This window comes from Furipterus horrens, unplaced genomic scaffold, assembly GCF_987537825.1.
Source record: "Furipterus horrens unplaced genomic scaffold, mFurHor1.1.pri manual_scaffold_5, whole genome shotgun sequence".
NCBI classification, from domain to species: domain Eukaryota; kingdom Metazoa; phylum Chordata; class Mammalia; order Chiroptera; family Furipteridae; genus Furipterus; species Furipterus horrens.
Window position 1 is genome coordinate 141571204 of NW_028327175.1, and position 19589 is coordinate 141590792.

The window sequence follows — 19589 nt, forward strand, 5'->3', positions numbered from 1 at the left end:
CCAAGATTCCTGAAAATTTCTTGGGAACTTGTATTCTCATGAGTCTAGGGGTCCCGACCAAGAAATGCAAAGAGTCTAAAAGCTGGTTAATATACAAAAGGATTATCCCCTAGTCTCTGGAGGAAGTGTGGCTGTGTCAACACTAATTTCAGTCCAATGAAACCTATTTCAGGCTTCTGACATACAGAACTTTCAGATAATAAATCTGTGTTTTTTAAGTCATCAAGTTTATGGTAATTTGTTACAGCCACAATAGGAAATTAATATATCCTCCCCCAAAACATATAGCAGTGAAAAAAACCAATAACATTGCTTTCTTTTTTTAAAGATTTTTAAAATTTTATTTTAGAGAGAAAGGGAAGGAGGGAGAGAATCACCAATGTGCAAGAGAAACATCGATCCGCTGCCTCTTGCATGCCCCCAATCAGGGACCTGGGCCACAACCCAGGCATGTGCCCTTTGGTTTGTGTGATGATGCCCAGCCCACTGAGCCACACTAGTCAGGGCAACATTGCTTTCTTATTTTTCGTTTTAAAAATATTATTTTTTGTACACTGACCTTTAATAAAACGTCATAATCCAAGGTGATTGCCACAAATGGCTTCTCAGATCATTTAGCATCCACTGTATATTTTTTGATCTAACTCTATTAATATCAGCAAATGACTGAATAAACAGTGCTTTAAATAAACTGGCACAAAACAAGAGAAAGTGTTTGGAACATTGACAGTGAACTGAATTTCCATCACCTATATGGAGAAAGCTGACCTTTAATTAACTGTGTCCTTGTTTTACTATCTCTCACTAGATTGTGAACTGTATGAGGTTTGGGCAAAATATCCAGTTCACCGAAGGAAAGCAGAATGTTCCACCCCCAAATATGCAACATTATTTTGACCTGAAGGCAGCTGAAAGATAATACAAGAAAAGCTCTGTGCCCTTCACTCATCAGCCTAAAAGGAGCACATAAATTCATGAAGGTGTCCCACTGCCCCCACCAGGAAAGACAAAAGTTACACCATCTGAGACAACTCTGGGCACTTATCATCCCAGTTGCTACCAAAGGAAGCTATGTAACAAACCTCATTAACTAGCAGCTATCTTCCAGTAGTTTTCCCCATATATTTATCTTCCTAGAACTCACCTCCCTAGAAACATAAAACTTCTTTTTCTTTGTCTTATCATTTCTTTAAAAATTTATTGTTCTCGTCGGCCTGTCTGCGAGCCAAGTGTCACTGGTTCAACACATGACTAGGTTGCACATCAGGTCCCCAGTTGGGGGCGCAAGTGATGTTTCTCTCCCTCTCTTTCCCCTTTCCCATCTCTCTAAAAATAAATAAACAAGCAAACAAACAAATTAATTAATTAAAAAAAATTATTTAAAAAATTTATTATTCTTTTGTTAAGATGTTATATAAGCCTAAGTTCTAACCACCTCTTTCAGTTACTCATCCCTGGATACTGCCTTGTGTATGTGAGACGCACATCTTAATAAACTTTTGTTTGGTTCCTCTTGTTTTTCTATTTTTTGTAAGTGTAATTTATGGGGCCACAGTCAATGCATCTAAGATGGGTAAAGGAAAAATAATTTTTCCTCCCCTGTATCACCATAGTATTTTTGGTATCCAGCACTGAAAACTATTTGTTGACAAAGTGAATGAATTATTTGGCTTTATGTAAGTACAGAGTTTAATTTGCTACAAATATAATTAACAAATTGTTATTTCCAGAATGTAACATACACAAGAGAAATGGTTTCCGTTTCTCTTCCTTTCTCTCACACAGATATACAAATCCTGTTTCACATTTTCTGAATACAAGTAATATTTTGTCAGGTGTAATTGCTCAGGAAATACATGTTTCTGAAAGCAGCAAGCAGAAAAGATGGTTAGTACTCGTGAACCTAGAATCAAATGAAATGTGAAAGCAGTTCATATTTCAGCGCCTAAGCAAAACGTCCCACAGAGTTCTCAGGCAGCAGAGCCAGCCTCAGGGCCCGCTCATAATACTCCAGGGCTTTATTCATTTCTCCTCTGAATTTGTAGACAAACCCAAGGATGCTCAAGCTTTCTACATCTGCTGCATTTCTTCGAAGTTTCTTTAAAACCAATTTCTCCAAAGCACTGAGACTTTTATCTCTTGCAAATGACTTTTCTATTTTTATTGCTTTTAAATAACAGATCATTGCATCAACTTCAGACTTCCTTTGAAATTCCATAAATCGGCCATAGTAGTAATATGCCCCTTGCAGTTTTACTTCTTCAAGTGATTTCATATTGAGCACTGTTTTATAAGCATCGTCAGCTTTTTCGTAGTTTCCTACTTCTGAGTACATTTCTGCTAGGTGAACATAAGCAATGTCCATTGTTGGCTTTTGTTCCACAGCAAATTCTAAATGAGGTATGGCTAATTTTGCTATTCTGTCGATATGATCTCTATCCCGTCCTCTAGGCTGCCAGTTTGTAGCTTTCTTTATTTGAAATATTTGTGATCTATAGCAAAGCCCTACCTGATGATGCAGGAAGGCAGAGGAGGGTGTTGCCCGCAAAGCCATTTTTAAGAACTGAAGAGCTTTATCCAAAGAGCCCTTCCTTCGATAAAATTTGGATGCATATCGAAAGACGTAGGTTTGAGAAGACGTGATGGTCAGTGCTTCTTCAATGTACTTTTCTCCCTCATCTTCTTGTCCTATATCCTGAAGCTTCAGGGCAAGGAGAGCCCTAATATATGCATCTTCTGGATTTAGCCGGATGGCCTGTTTTAGGGTGTGCAGACAAAATGCCTCATCATTCTGTGATTCTTTGTTGTAGCCATGCAGACGATAGACAGCAATTGCATACCCAGTGTTGAATTCTGGGTTTTCAGGCTCCACTTCCAGAGCCTTTTCAAAGCAGGCTTTAGCTCGTTCATAGTTCTTTCCTCCACATTTCAGCAAGGCCCATCCTTCCTCACAGTCCATCTCTGGACTCCCCACTGAGTAGCAGGAGGGACTGGCAAACTTCTTGCAAGCGCTCTCCACCTTGTCCAGGTAAATCTGGGCTTCTGTCGGTCTGCCCATGTGGTAATACAGCCAGGCATAGTTGCCCCAGGTAACCAGTCTTCTCACTTCTGATTGGACATGTTCTGTCTGCATTAAGTCTTCAGCTTCTTTCAAGCTCTGCAGGGCTTCCTTATTCTGGCCTTTCAGGTATTTCACATAGGCCAATAGGTTGTGTATCGCCACATTATATTTTGTGTCTAGGAACTCAATTTCATCGAAGACCCTGTTTTCTAAATCAGGCACTTCGGTGTCATCAATTGGCAACTTCCATGTAAAGTGACATCTCAACTTCTCCAGCCTCTCTTTGACATGATCTTCATCAGCATTCTTACTGTGAAAACAAAAGTGGACTTTTTATTAGGTGAGGTACAGCCAATGGAACGATGCCTGATAAAACACTTCACATTTTTAGCTTAGCCTTGAAAAGGACACACCTGCCTTGGTTTTGTTTAGAGTTCCTCTGTATATAGTTAATCCTTGAACAACATAGTTTTGAACTGGCTGGGTCATACCTGCATTTGTTTCAATAGAGTTGGTCGTTCCTATCAAAGGTTTCACACACAGGGGTCTAACCAATTGTGGTTGGAAAATTCTACTGACTGTAGAGTTTTAAGTTATAGTGAGTTTTCGACTGTGTGATGATGGGGGATTTTATCTAAGATCTGCATGGAGTTTGAATGCAATTTGCTTAGCTCCATATGCTGGCTCCAGCACCTTCTCTCCAAGTAACCCCTTTCTGCTTCAGAGTGGTCTTTGTAAAATAGGGATAATAATAGCACTTCTGACACTGGGCTTGGTAAGGATTAATAAACCATATGTGTAAAGCACTTAGAGCATATTATGTGCTGTGTAAGAATTTCCTGGCCCTGGCCAGTATAGCTCAGGTGGTTAGAGTATTGTCAGGATACACCAAGGTGGCTGGTTCAATTTCTGGTAAGGGCACATACAAGAAGTAACCAATGAATGCATAAATAAGTGGAACAACAAATTGATGTCTCTCTCTAAAATTTAATAAAATATTTTTTAAGTTTTGTATTTTCCTATTAATATAATTTAGACAGAGCTCAGGTTAAAATGCAGAACTTAAGGACCTTAATCTGCAGGTTATACAACAAAATAAGACCACCTGAAAGAGATAATTTTGACCAATTATTTTTTCCACTAACTACTTGAAAATAATTAATTGTCAGAAATCAAGGAAATACATAGTTTCAGTGTACCCTTTACCCAGTTTCTCCCAATGAGTACATCTTACACAATGATAGTATGATATCAAAATCAGGAAATGGAAATTGATATAATATATGTGGAGTTCTATGTCATTTTATCACATGAATAAATCCATGGAGCCACCACATCAAGATACAGAACTATCCCTGTATCTCCCTTATACTATCCCTTTATATTCACATGTGTCTCCTCCTTCCCTCCAAAGATATCTGTAGCCTTTGATAACCACAAATTTGTTCTTTATTTCTATAATTTTGTAATTTCAAGAGTGTCACATAAATGGAATCATACAGTATGTGAGCTTTTGAGATTGTTTTTCTCACTTCTCATTGACACTTCAGTTGTTTCCAGTTTGGGCCTATTATTAATAAAGGTGCTAAGAACAGTTTTGTATAGGCTTTTCTATACAAACAAACAAACAAGTAAAAGAATAACTTAACACCTCTTCTCAAACTATTCCAAAAAATTCAAGAGAAGGGAAGACTTCTAAGTTCTTTGTATGAGGCCAGCATTATCCTAATTCTAAAACCAGATATAGATACTACAAAGAAAGAAAATTAGAGGCCAAATGAAAGTGTTAAGCCTTCATTTATTACTGCGATGATGTAAGTAAGAGTGTAAAACTGGAGAAAATGCCAAATCCCTTGTTCTATTCCCATCCCCAACTCTATCTGAAATTCAGGTAGATCAACACAAATGTGGCTGAGAGCCTTGAAGAAAGTTTCTGATAGTTAATGGGCCCTGAAGTCTGAGGAAGGGTGAGGTTAAGTGCTAGGAGTGGAAAAGTACTGGGTACTGAGTTCAAGTGGGGTAAAGTGTCTTCAAATTTTCCCTCTCCTCTCCCCTACATGAAAGTCTCAGCAGAGGTGCCTGAAGAATACCTCTGCCCAAGGCCTCAGCTAAACAAGCCAATGAATGAAGGTGCCTGTGCTGGAATGCAAGTAAGTGAAGAGCATGTCAAGTCAGAGGCGGCTTGAGTAATTAACCTCCCTCCAGAGACTGCAGCTTGCTGGCTGTGCACCAAGCCTGGTGTGTGAAAGGCAGCTTTCCTTAGTGAGACCTGTCAGGAGACCTCTCGTGAGTCCCTATGGTCAAGCCTAAAAATCACATGTAGATCTTAAGCCAGGAGCTGGGCTCCTCATTATAAAAATTAACACCAAAACTCTCTAAAAAATTAAATAGGTCAAACACTGTGCTTTTACACTCACAAACTGTGTGAGGCCACCTTTACTCTGATACCAAAGCCAAATGAAGATAACAATAAGTTAAACTACAGGCCAATTTCTCTTATGAACACTGATGCAAAATCCTCAACAAAATACTGGCACACTGAATTTAAGAGCTTAGTAAAAGGATTACACACCCTGCCCAAGTGGGATTTATTCCGGGAATGCAGGAATGATTTCAATGTGTGAATATCAATCAATTTAACATATCACATTAACAGAATGAAAGAAAAACACCCACATTATCATTTCAGTTGTAGAAAAAGCATTTGACAAAATCCATCATCCTTTCATGATGAAAACACTCAAAATACTGTAATAGGAAACCAACTCAATATAATAAACGCCATCTATTGAAAACCCATGGCTAGCATCACACTCAAGGTAAGAGAATGAAAGCTCTTGTAAGATTAGGAACAAGGCAAGGATGTTTGTTTTTGTCACTTCTATTCAACACAGTACTGAATGTCCTAACCAGAGCAATTCATCAAGAAAAAGAAATAGAATAAATCTGTATTGGAAAGAAAGATGTAAAATTTATATACAAACAATCCTAAATATTACACATGAAAACTATTTGAATAAAAATTTTAGCAAAATAGTATACAAAATCAACACCTAAAAGTCAGTTTTGTTTCTACATACTAGCAAGAACAATCTAAAAAGAAAAGCAATTCTATTTACAATAGCATCAAAAAGGAATAAAATAAATGGGGCAACTATAACAGAACAACAATAAAAAAAAAGAAATTTAAAAATAGTAAAATATTTAGGAATAAACTTCTGCAAGGAGGCAAAGACTCACACACCAAAACATACAAAAACATTGCTGAACAAAATTAAAGACACAAAAGGGAAAGGCATCTTGCATGTATGGATTGGAAGACAAACTGTTAAGTCTGCAAATACCACTCAAAGCCATCTATAAATTCAATCAATTCTTATCAAAATCCGAATAATTTTTTGTAGAAATAGAATAATCCATCTTAAAATTCATATGGAATCTCTAGGAATCTACAATAGCCAAAACAATCTTGAAAAAGAACAAAGTTAGAGGTCTAACACTTTCTGATTTCAAAACTTTTATTACAAAGCTACAGTAATCAAAACAATGCGGTACTGGCATAAAGACATACATATATAAAAGTGGAATAGAATAGAGCCCAGAAATAAACCCTCCTATATATACTTGTATTAGTCAGCAAAGGCCACCATAACAAAATACCATAGACAAGGTGACTTAAGAAGAAATTTACGTTCTCATAGTTTGGGAGACTGGAAGTCTTAGATCAAGGTGCCCACTGATTCGGTTCTTGGTAAGAACTCTCTTTTTGGCCTCTGTACATGGTCTTTTCTCCATGGTGCATGGAGAGGAGAAAAAGTGACTTCCTCTTCTTACAGGGACACCAGCACTATTGGGTTAAGAATCCACCCTTATAACATCACGAAACCTTTTTTATAGGCCTAGTTCCAAATACAGTAACAGCGGGGGTTAGGGCTTCAAAATAGGGATTTAGGGGGAAACATAATTTAGTCAATAACAATGGTCAAATGATTTTTGACATATATGCCAAGACAATTTAATGGGGAAAAATCAGTGTTTCAACAAATGTGTTAGGAAAACTGGATATCCACAAGCAAAGAATGGAGTTGGGACCTTACTTTACAGCATATTAAAAAAAAAAAAAAAACTTAAGAAGGGATTAAAAGACCTAAATATAAAGATCTAAAACTATGGAATTAGAAGAAAACATAGGGAAAAAGTTCTATGACACTGGATTTGGCAATGATTTCTTGAATATGATACCAAAAACACAGGCAACAAAAGTGAAAATAGATAAGTTGGACATCTTAAAAATTTAAAACTTTGTGCATCAAAGGACATTATCACTAGAGTGAAAAAAAACTCACAGAATGGACAATTTGCAAATCATGTATCTGATAAGGGATTAATATCCACACCATATAAGCAACACTTACAAGTCAACAACAACAGCAAAAAAAAAAAAAAAAGATTAAAAAATGGGCAAAGGGGCCCTGGCTGGTATAGCTCGTTGTATTGAGTGCCAGCCTGTGAAGCAAAGGGTCGCCAGTTCGATTCCCAGTCAGGGCATATGCCTAGGTTGTGGGCCAGGTCCCCAGCTGGGGGCGCATGGGAGGCAACTACACATTGAGATTTCTCCCTCTCTTCTCTCACCTTTCCCCTCTCTCTAAAAGTAAGTAAATAAATTTAAAACATACAATTTTTTTTAAATGGGGAAAGGAAAAGAGTAGGCAATTTCTCCAGAGATATACAAATGGCCAATAAGCACATGTAAAGATGTTCAACATCACCAATCATTAGTTACATGCAAATCAAAACCATAGTTCACAACCATTAGTATGGTTGTAATTAAAACAAAACAAAACAAAGCAGAAAATAACATGCTGGGGAAGATGTTGAGAAATCAGAACCCTTATACATAATGGGAATGTAAAATGGGGCAGCTGCTGTGGAAAATGGTGGTGATTCCTCAAAAAATTAAGCAATTCCATTTCTGGATACATACCCAAAATAAATGAAAACAGGAACTCAAACAGATATTTGTATACTTGTATTCATAACAACATTATTCACAATAGCCAAAAGCTGGAAGCGATGCAAGTGTCCATCAATGGGTGAATGGATAAACAAAATGTAGTATATATACGCAATGCAATATTATTAAACTTTCAAAAGGAAGGACATTCTGACACATGCTACAACTTGGACGAATCTTGCAGCATTAAGCTAATTGGAATAAGCCAGTTGCAAAAGGCCACATATTGTATGTTTCCATTTATATGGAAAAGCCACAATAGGCAAATCCACAGAGACAAAAAGCACATTAATGGTTGCCAGGGTTTGGGTCAAAGGATGAGTGGGGAGTGACTGCTTAATGGATACAGAGTTTCCCCTCAGAGTAATGGAAATTTTCTTAAAGTAGACAACATTGCAAATGTACTAAACACTGCAAAACTGTATATTTAAAAATAGTTTAAGTGGTAAATTTTATCTTACATATATTTTATTACAGTAAAAAAATGTATTACTAACCCGAATAGAAATTCTTCAAATTAAATGTGTATTTTCCTAGTATATGTTGAAATAAACAGAAAAAGCATTAAAACATAAAAACTAATCAGTAGGCCATTTGAAATGATCTCATAAACCCCCACAAGTACCCTTTATGAAACATTGGTTTAAAGGTTAAATATGATGTCATTGAATAGAAACTCTGGTTCATGTCTGAGCTCTATCACCTATTTCTGTGTGATCTTAACATTTTTAAATCTAAGGTTCATTATTGCACAATCAGTATGAGTACACACTTCACAGTTTCTTTTGAGGGTAAAATGCAATAATTTACATAGTAATTTTAGAAATCAGCTGGCACTTAAAAAATTCAGGAAGTGATGGCTACATTTATACAATAATAATTATCAGTGACAACCCACTCTGTCTGGGGAGGAAGGAGAGTTGATCAAAGGCCTGTAATTGTGCATTTTATGACACTTTTGCCCCTTCAAAATTATACCAGTTGGAGTACTGAGGGGACATTTGCAGATTAATATTTCTTGATTAATGTCTTTTTTAAAAAACCTGGTATCAGGGGTTATTTTAATCTAGATTCAGTTTGGACAATATAGAAACTCCCACATTAGATCCTTCAGCCCAGGAAGATATGGATGCTCCCCAGCGCAGAACACCAGCCAAGCCCCAGGGACAGGAGGCGATCCAGGATCTGCAGGCCACTTGGCTTCTCCCCAGGGGAGAGGTAATCTGCCAATCTTAAATGCAGTTGCACCCCTCGGCCTGACAAAGGAGTTCCAGCAGTGTAGAGAGTAAGACCATAAGCCTACAGAAGAAGGCTTTGTTTTCTATGCAGTGAGCTTCTCCCACCACGTCCCCACAATATTTCCCTCCAGACATCTGAGAGACCTCGCAATGGTGAGTCACACAGCTATGTGGGTCCTGCATTTCCTCCATGCTGAGGAGCCAGCTAAAAGCAATGTCTCTCTCCGGACAAACTGAACATTCCTTCCCTGTGACAGACAGAAGTGAGTTTGGTGGAAGATAATTTCAGAGATTGGGATCATCTTCTCCCTGCAAAATTCTTTTCCCTCCTCTTCTTTAGGCTTTACCATGAGATAAGCTTCCATTTTGCTAACAAAAATGAAAATGCCTAAATTAACAGAACAGTGTATGAGTGTGATGAATGTACATACACACAACACACACACACACAATCCACAAGCAGGAGATGCTCAAACAGAAGACTGAGTAAACTTGACACCACTGGAACCAAGTCTGTGGAAATAGTAATGATTAACTTTTTTTTTCAAAAACTTTAAACAGAAAGGCAGAAAAGCAGAGAAACCCTTACCTCATGGTTGCTATGAATCAGGCAGCAGCGACAGCAACACTGTGTTCTGCTTAGCTGAAAGGCCTCCTCTGAGATCTGACCAGCCTGTCCTGGAGATTTTCAGACAAATTTAAGCTCCAAGACAGGGCTATATAAGGGAGGCAAACAGTAACAAATCAGGTAACCCGTGGGCGTGTTGTTGCAAGAAGAACTTGGAAACCGACATGAAAACTGAAACTGGAAAGTGAAACTTACCATCCTCAGAGTTCTGGCACCCTGCCAAGACAAAATGAAACTAAACCAATGATTGCTTTCTTTGTTTTGTTTTGAAAACGGACTAAGATGGTGAGGAAGTTTTAGTAATATGCCAATTTCTCTCTCAGAGTCTATACCCAGCCTTATAGAACTCTGTGAAGCCAGGAGATGCCCAGTGCACTGAATCCGGAGCCGTGGACACCTGTGACAATTGGCTGTTTGAACTGGCCAAGGCCATACCCCAGATCGGTGGCTGTTTGCTCATCTGGAAACAGAAATTGCTCATTTTATGGTGTAAAATTCTGCAAATCTCTGAACTGGAGTCTTAACCCAACTTCCCTCCTGTTTTCTGAGAGTGAAGTTGAGTCTTATTAATTATTCTGTGCCTTTGCCTTCCCTTCTGGAGAACTAATGATAATAAGAGGACTGTAACCTCTTCCTTATACTCAGGAACAGAGAAATGTGCTACCATCTTGCGACTTTAAAACATGTCAGTCCTGAATGACAATATTTTCTTATTTTTAATGCCCTCTATTATAGTTATCTAATGTGTTCCTGACATGATTGACATACCTATATAAGAGCATTGTCTAGTCCTCTTGGTGCCCATGGCACAGGGCTTGGCCTACCTCAACCTGGACCATTTTGTGAGAAATGCTCACAATAAAAAGTGGAACACAGGACTTGAGCAGCAAAGCGAGGCCTTTATTCACAAGTCTGCAGAGTCAGGCGCACCCTAAGCCAGGAGAATGTGCTCGCAAAGTAGACAAAGAAAGCTGGTTTTATAGTAAAGTGCCCCACCCTAAAGTGAAATCGCCATTCTAAAGTGAAATTAATTAGCTTCCCCATCCTAACTCGATTAGCTCCTCCACCCCTTTCCTTCTTCCCCGTTTCTCCATTACTGGTTACTCCAGAGTTACAATCTAACACGATCATCTAAATGCCCCTATTGTGATTTGTAAATATGCTAAAGCTGTCAACTCCCTTCTCAGAGACCCTCTAATTACATTTGCCCTTGAGACCCTTTAATTACATTTGCCCTTTGTTACTAATGACTTTCTACTGGTTTGGGAGTCACTATGTCCTTGTTTCTTACAATTTCAGCTTCTGTACTCATGGTGTTTGTAGTAACAGGTGGAGAAAAATAAGTGCTGAGACTGGGATCCTGGGTACTGGTTACTGTCCTATCACTGGTGCCTGCCGAGCTCCTGTTTCTCCCTATTTTTGATTGGAAATTGCACCACTCTCCTGATACTGTAGAAAAGTGATGATTCCCCCCAGCAGGTTTGCAAAGCAAACTTATACCCAACCACGGGAAGTGCTTACTAAGAGGAGACAATCAGACTTGCCTTTCTGGAAAGCTGACGCTGGCAAGTGTTGGGCCTGTAGCATATATATATGGGTACCATTGTCAGCCATGTTTTTCCATGTGGCCTGAAAATAATAAAAGCAAGAGAAGCGTAGTCTCAGAGAAGACCATCAAGGGATTAAGCCTAGAAAAATAGAGAATTTGAGATAAGAGATGGAAAGGTCTGATGCTATCTCTCGTCCACAGCTTCACCATTAAGTCAAGGGACAAGAGCCAGGTGCTGTGCCTCGAGGATTTCAGGTGCGTTCTGAGTTGTATGAAGCCAGATTACCAATGACTGGACCTGGGGCCATAAATGAGGGGTGTTCCTAGTGCTCACAAACCCAGTAACTGGCCAGGGTTTGGAACCAGGTCTGCCTCATACCCTAACGGAGAACTTCAGCTCACTCTTGCTTGTCATGAAAGATGGCGGCTGGATTCCAGATGACCGCAAAGAAAAAGAAGACTTGAGGGAGATAGCCCCATTTTCAGTCAGTCTCATACATATTTATATCATAATATAAATATATAACATTATATAAATACACTCCTAATTAAGTGACCAGGATACTGTTACTTTGGGTTTCAGCTTGAAAGAAACAACCCACCTTGATCAAGAATGAATAAGCCAAATATCAAAAGAATCTCTTTTTTTAAAGTTTTTTAAAATTTTTATTTATTGATTAGAGAGAGAGGAAGGGAGAGAGAGAGAGAGAAAGAGAGAAAGAAAGCGCAGTATCTATTTGTTGTTCCACTCATCTTTGTGTTCAATGGTTGTTTCTTGTATGTGCCCTTGTTAGGTAGCAGCTAGGAATGAGTGGTCAGAGGGGAAATAAAGGCAGGGCCCTTGCCATTAAAATCTAACAAAGAACTTAATTGAGGAGACTAGAAGCAAAAGGAAGTCATGTGTCACCAATTAACTCAGCAGTCCAAAGCTCAGTTTGATAGGTTTCATAAGACTGCCTGGTGTCCCGAGTATTGCGAGCATAATAGTGCAGGAGGAGGAGAGAGTCCTTGAGACTGTGCTGAGAAAAGAGGCTTCTGTAACAATCTTACTAAGATTGCAGGGTATTCTGGACATCACAGCCAGAATCGCATGGGAAATTACACAGGAGGAAGAGAAGGGCCTATGTCGGGAAAGGGAGCCTCTGCAACAATTTCACTAAGACAAAGGGCCTTTACTAGGTGAGAAAGAAAGCCATTGTAGCTGTACATTATTCCTAAGACTTAGAAATGGGAGAAGGAAGGGGAACTTAGAAGCTGACTAAAGTATATAACCCCTGAACCCCAACAGTCAGTGCACTCAGATTAGCTGAGTGCCCACTTATAGCCTTGGCTCAAGTGTATAGAATAAACTTAATAAAAATCTTCCCACCTTATTTCTGCTATATTTCAACTTGCTATCTCATTCTACTGTATGTGTTTGTCTCTCACTTGAATTCATCTCTTGCTAGGAAAGCAAGAACCAAGGAGGAGAGGCCCGTGACTTGGGTCTCCCCAGTAATATAAACATTAGCATTAACATTAACTGTAGTTCGCAGAACTTGAGTTTAAACATTAGGAACTACCTGGCACATAGAAGCAGGCAAATAAGAGGTGATGGTGATGATTATAATTTTAAGTCTTCAAGTGAAAGTAAAGCTTTCTTAAAATAAATAAATAAATAAATAAATAAATAAATAAAACTACCTGTACTTTGTCTTTTAAAATAAGAAACAGTGAGAAGAAAGAAGGTTTTCTTTTTATCGACCTCAAGTTCTATTCTGAATATGGAAAATGCAAAAGGCAAGAAGCAGAGCTCCAAAAAGAAGTCAGAGGGGCAAAAAATGGCTTGCAAATTCCAACCAGTTAAAGCTGAAGAGGAACATCAAGCTGCTGGTGAATCAAGCATAGAAAGAACCTCAGGGAAAGGGACCAAAATAAGATCTATGACAGATGACAAACCTTCCTGCCCACAAGAGATGGCAAAAGACAATAAAAGAGTAAGAATTCGGAAGAAGATACCAGTTCCTTCATTGCCCCTAAAATTGCCACCAGTTGACATGCTTCACTGAGACATCATGAGGGCTTGGTGCCAGCAATTAAAGCTGAGCACCAAAGGCTTGAAATTGGAAGCATATAAGAGGCTGTGTGAATATGCTTACCCTAATGAAAAGTTTGTTCCTGTCTCACCAAAGGCAGTCAGGATCTTAACAGAATCAAAAAGAAAATTGAAGATGGAAAAGAAAGGAATGACTCTGAAAAGTTTTGGCCTTCCTGAGGTGACTGCTCTCCTTGAGGAGGGGGGGCTACTGCTCTCCTTGAGGGAATGAATAGTGTCATCATGACAACTTCCACCCCAGAAGCTGTATTTGCCTCCTGGAGCAGAATCACAGCCAGTGCTGCGAAGATGGAGACAATGCGGTCACCGCAAGAGGCCTCTTGTGTCAGGTGGTATGTGGTCCATGGGCAAAGTCTCCCTGCAGACACAGAGGGTTGGGTTAAGCTCCAGTTTTACACTGGGCAAGCCTGGGTTCCTGAAAAACAAGGGAAAGTGTGTGCACTCTTCTTGCTACCTGCCTGCAGCCTTCCACCCTCACACCTGGAGGACAATATGCTGTGCCCCAAATGTGTTCATAGGAATAAGGTGTTAATGAAAAGCCTCCAGTGAAACTATAATGGCAAGTTAAAGAGAACAGCTATGATTACAATAAATGATAGAAAGGTGACTATGGTCAACTTCGTGGTGTCACTGACAGCTGAACTCCCGGCTGCTCTGACACCCTCCCTGCTTCCTGCTTCCAGGGCCCACAGACTTGTGGGGAGCAGGTGTTACTCTCAGACTCCCAACATGCTGGCCACTTCGTCTGTTGGAATATCAACATTTACATTTTAAAATGGAAAAGTATTTCACAAATTATGATTTATTGCAGTTAATAAGATGAAAAAGTCACACCATCAAACAATTACCCTTCTGATTACCCTTCTGACACAGAAGTGACCTCAGCAGCTCCTTCATGGCCGGAACCTAACGTGAATATTGCGGAGGGAGTGAAGAAACAAGAGTGTGCTCCCACGCTGGGTTCCTGCCTCCAAATTCTGGCTCCTTTAGGGTGCTGCTGCCTTCTAAGTTTAATAACTTCAAACTACTGACTATCTTAAGCCAAAGGAAAAACTGTTATTCCGTCCACTCCCCAAAAACACATTCCTAATATACAAAACGCGTCAAAGTTTTCTTAACCTGAGATTTCTATGGTGTGTCTGAGATAAAAATACAGGGCACTTTGCCAGTAGTATTTCCAGTTGTAAGTGTTTGGTATGTTTCTGTTTAAAACGCTTACGGTTATTTCTTAGTCACAAATACATAATATGTTTTAAATGTGTATGCAAAATAATGGATCTACTATGTTTAGGAAGCTTTGTTTATGCAAATTATTGTTAGTGTTCTTAACTCAGGAGGATTAAGCCATGAGGCATGATTATTAGTCATTTTTTTCAGTGTAATAAATAATAAACACTTTATTCCTTAAAGAAAAGAAAAGAAAAGAAAAGAAAACAAACAGCCTGGTTGTGTGGCTTAGTGGGTTGAGAGCCGGCCTGTGAACTGAAGGGTCACTGGATCAATTTCTTATCAGGGTACATGCGTGTGAGTGATTGATATTTCTCTCCTTCTCTTTCTCCCTCCATTCCTCTCTCTCTAAAAATAAATACATAAAATCTTTAAAAAAAAAAAAGAGAAACAGAAGAGGAACAGCTGCAAGAATATTTTTGTCTGAAAAACCGTTAATCAGACACAAGGCCAGATCTCAAAATTTCTGCTCAAACTTTCCTGCCCAGTTCATCTCTTGGTGAGCATCAACCAAGACAGGATATGAGCAAAGGAAGTTTATTACTTGCAGCAAGTAAGGAGAGCACTGGGATCATCTCCCAAAGCAGTGTTTCCCTGAATAGAGAAGGGGAATCACCTTTACTGGGACTGGTTATGCATATTCATCAAAAAGGAACAGGCCATTATATGCCCAGGCTGGGTCATTCTAGCACAGGTGCAATCTTGTGATCAGCCTTTCAGGATACGCCCTTGTTCTGAAAGACAGCTCAGCCAAGATTGTTAGTTTCACAACTCAGCAACCCCTTGAACCCTATTCTGCTCATCACACCCTGAACTAATCAGAAAGTTCTACACAAAAATTTCTGAATAAACAAAACAGGTTTTTCCATGTATTCTAATAAATATTCAGGCTATAAGCAAATGCTGATATAAATGAATTAAAAACTTTCATTTGGGGGAACAAGGTGTCTTTGGAATGCATGGGGAGAAATGCAGTTGGGGTTGTAATTTGCCAATGCATTAGAGAGGAGGCAGAGAGGCAGACAAAATGTTTCCCTTGTTATCACTGCAAACTGGCAGTGGTCTTGGTTCTGTGTGGCTCTGGCTCAGGCTTATTAGATATTCAGAATCTTGCCCAGTGCCTCCCTGGGCTAAGCACACTTATGAGTGACAGAAGACAGAAAAGCATTACAGAGAGAGAAAAAGGCAACAAAGAGAGACAGAGAGAGAGAGAGAGAGAGAGAGGTGTGTGTGTGTGTGTATTTACAGTTAGAAAAGAAAACAAGAACCTTTTAGAAAATGAAATTTCAGCACAGGACTGAGTCCAGTCCCAGGAATCTAGCTAGGATCCACTCTCTGAGTGACTGACCAGTAATGATAATCCACTTTGCCCTCAATGAGTCTCACCTCCCACATCTGATACATAACTGGTTTGGAACAGGCTATTGGATCTTAACCACTACTGCATTGTAAGAACGGTGTCACTCAGAGAACCATAAGAGGAAGCAAGCAGATAGAAAGAAGTTTATTTGAGGGAACTAGCAAGCGGGGAGGAAGCTGTGCCGTGAATGGCCCGACTCCGGGGTCCTAGGGAAGGAGGGGCTGTTTTATAGGGGGAAGAAGAAAGAAGCTATTGAATTCAGTCGTTACCTCTCAGCTGTGATCTAGGGCTCATCAAGGACAAACGGACCTCGGGTTGATGTACCCTTCTATCATGGGAAACTCCCAGACAGCTGCAGGCGAGCGGGGAGAGATGGGTATGGCGTGGGAACCAAGGCTGTCAATCATCTAGGGAGGTTTTTAGAGTAATGCTAACTAGGCCCCATCCCAGACCAACTGAAATCATCTCTGGAAATGGGCCCTCCAACCTCAATATTAAAAAGAAATCCTCAGGGGATTTTGAAGTACAGGAGGGTTGCAACCAGGACCTTGCTGATCCCTGATGTCTATTGTGTGGATGAAATTCCCTAAATGAGTGATCTAGGGCTCAGTTTCTGGACATACTTCCCTTTCTGTGAGGCCCAGATCCAGTATCTTCATCACTCTTCCTTGTTTCCCCAAAATTCCCCAGTGTCTCTTTCTTCTGGGATGGGAAAAGAATGGAATTCTGAGTGTTTTGATCACTATTTACAAAGTGTGCACTCAACTTTTGTGATTATTTCTAAATATTTCCAATCACATCCATGTAGAAGGACTCAAAGACACCAGAAGTCTTTTGCTATGAATGGTCTGATGGTTTTCATATCTTCTCATGGGTCTTCAAGGGTCCACTCACACCCCATCGTGACCCACAGTTCGGCTTACTGAAATATAATCAAGCACTACCTGAATTTTTATCATTTCTTCTTCTACATTTCAGACTTATTTTGAAGCAGTAACAGGCCCACAGGAAGTAATAGGAAGAGTCTTGTGTACCTTTTTCTTCCCCCCAATTCAGCCCTGCAAGAATGACATCTTATATAACTATTGCACAATATCAAAATCAGGAAAATGACATTGGTACTATGTGTATAATTTAAAGATCAAATAGATCATGAGTTCATATAACAAATTCAAGTTTACAAGATTTGTTCTTAGCCTAATTGATCTTACATCTGTGTATCTTTTCTCCCAAACTGAATTTTTCTTTACTGAGTGATACCAACTATCTATTCCAGCATACACTAACAACAGTCTCAAAAAAACAGGATCCACAAAACACCTCTGAAATGATTGCTGGGTAGAGTTTAAGATATTTCTTGCTCTCTCTCTCTCTCTCTCTCTCTCTCTCTCTCTCTTTTTTTTTTGTCTGTAAGATATATTCTTCTAGAAATTTAGAGTCAAATTAAAATATATGAAAAATTACCTGAAATTTTTCCTCTCTGTTTGGTTTTATATATTGTGGTTTTATTTTCTTTCCTTATTTGCTTTGATTTATTTTTTAGATGTTGTTTTGACTTTTTCACCCTAATATTTTATTAGGAACATTGTTAAACAGAAAAGATCAGAGAATTTTACAACAAACACTAATATATTCACCACTTAGACTTTACAATAACAATTTTCCAATTTGCTTTATTACATATCTATTCATCCATCAATTTCTCTATCTTTCCTTCAACTTATTTTTTGTTGATACATAAGATGGCAGTCACTACAATAAATTGATAAAATATTTCAGCATGCATCTTGTTATGACTTTAGTCATGCCTTGTTTACAAGGAAAAGACAATATTCCTGTGCTGGTAGTTTTATACTGATTCAATCCAATAAACTTGAGGGGTGGAGTCAGGACATTTTACTATCATAAATATGTGTGTGAGGGAAGGTTTCACTAAGAAAGTGTCAATTGAGCAAAGATCTGAACAAGGTGAAGGAGTGAATACTGTAGATATGGAGCCAAGGAAGAGGGTTCCAGGCAGGGGAAGCAGTAAGTGCAAAGGCCTGGAGGTAGGAGCCAGGTGGCCTGTGCAGATGGTGTGGTTGGAGCGAAGGGAGCAGGGACAAGTCATAAGATGTCAGGTCAGTGAAGTCATGGGGAGGGGTAGACTATTGTAGTCACAGTTACAATGTGTATCTTAAGAGGGAAAACACGTTTTAGAAAAGGTGCTGAACAGTTTGTTTTGGATAGAAAAATAAATCCAGAATTTTCTCCTTACTAAGGATGTAGAAAAATTTAATAGAACTGCAGTGTTTGAAAAAATTTATGGTGTCTGGATCATGTTTTCCCTTCCTTTTCCTCAGCTGTATCTGGGCCAAGAGAAAGTCTTTGATTATTAAGGTCTAACTGGATAACAAGTAACAATCAATGCTAAAGATTAGAAGAAAATAATCCTCCTGGCTATCCACTTATATTGTTTAGAAATGCAAATTTAGAAAGAAAAAGACCATTTTTAAAAATTTTAAAGAAAAATGCATTTTCAGGGTTGAGAAGAAAAGCCTGGCTGTTGTGTGGGTATTGAACATGTCGAAATTACTAGATGGAAATTGAATACCAATCTTCTTTTCTCAGACTGTTGGATTGGGTGGATTCTTAGGAAAATCAGTAGTGTATTGTCTTTGAAATTTCTACTATAAACATGTAAAACACAGCAATTAGAGAAAAAGGGAAATAAAAAGTGAAATGTGGCAACTGTTCCAAAACCAGCTGGGAGCACTGAATCTTAAGTAATAATAACTGACCCAGGAGAAGGATGCGAGTGACAGTTTCTCAGCCTTGGTACTATTGACTTTGGGCTTGATAATTCTTTGTTGTGGGAAGCTGTCTTGTGCATTGTAAAATGTTTACCCAGCATTATTAGGTATATCCACTAGGTGTCAACAGCACCATGTAGTTGTGATAATCAAAACTGTCTCCAGCCCAGGCAAGTATGGACCAATTGATTGGAGTGTCATCTCATAAACCAAAAGGTCATTTGTTCAATCCCAGGCAGGCACATACCTAGGTTGCAGGTTTGGTACCCAGTTGGAGCACATAGAGGAGGCAACCAGTTGATGTTTCTCTCTCGCATAGATGTTTCTCTACTTCTCTCCCTGCCTTCCCCTCTCACTAAAATCAGTGGACATGTCCTTGTGTGAAAACACATGAACAAAAAACTGTCTCCGGATTTTGCCAAATGTACCTTCTTTTGACCAGAATGGCAAAATTCTCCCCTTGCCTCTTACCTCCCACCCAACCCCAAAATCCCTACTACAAATAAAATCCTCATGTCTATGCCTCATTTTTTGAATTGATTTTCACAGCACAGCTTGTAAGAGATAACAGATGAATTTCTGGTAGCAGAGGAAATGTTGAATACAGATGAAGGGAAGTTGGGGA

The 19589-nt window shown here is 39.1% G+C and overlaps 1 protein-coding gene and 1 pseudogene across 1 annotated transcript; one reads left to right on the forward strand and one right to left on the reverse strand.

Moving 5' to 3' along the window:
* Positions 1–1361: 1361 nt before the first annotated feature.
* LOC150010009 (antiviral innate immune response effector IFIT1-like) lies at positions 1362–10054 on the reverse strand. Its single transcript, XM_090279256.1, is given in 3 exon segments — positions 1362–1977; positions 1979–3371; positions 9903–10054. Coding segments are annotated over 3 exon segments (1437 nt in total). The 5' UTR covers positions 9908–10054; the 3' UTR covers positions 1362–1938.
* Positions 10055–13253: 3199 nt separating this feature from the next.
* LOC150010010 (developmental pluripotency-associated protein 4 pseudogene) lies at positions 13254–14134 on the forward strand (annotated as a pseudogene).
* Positions 14135–19589: the final 5455 nt, after the last annotated feature.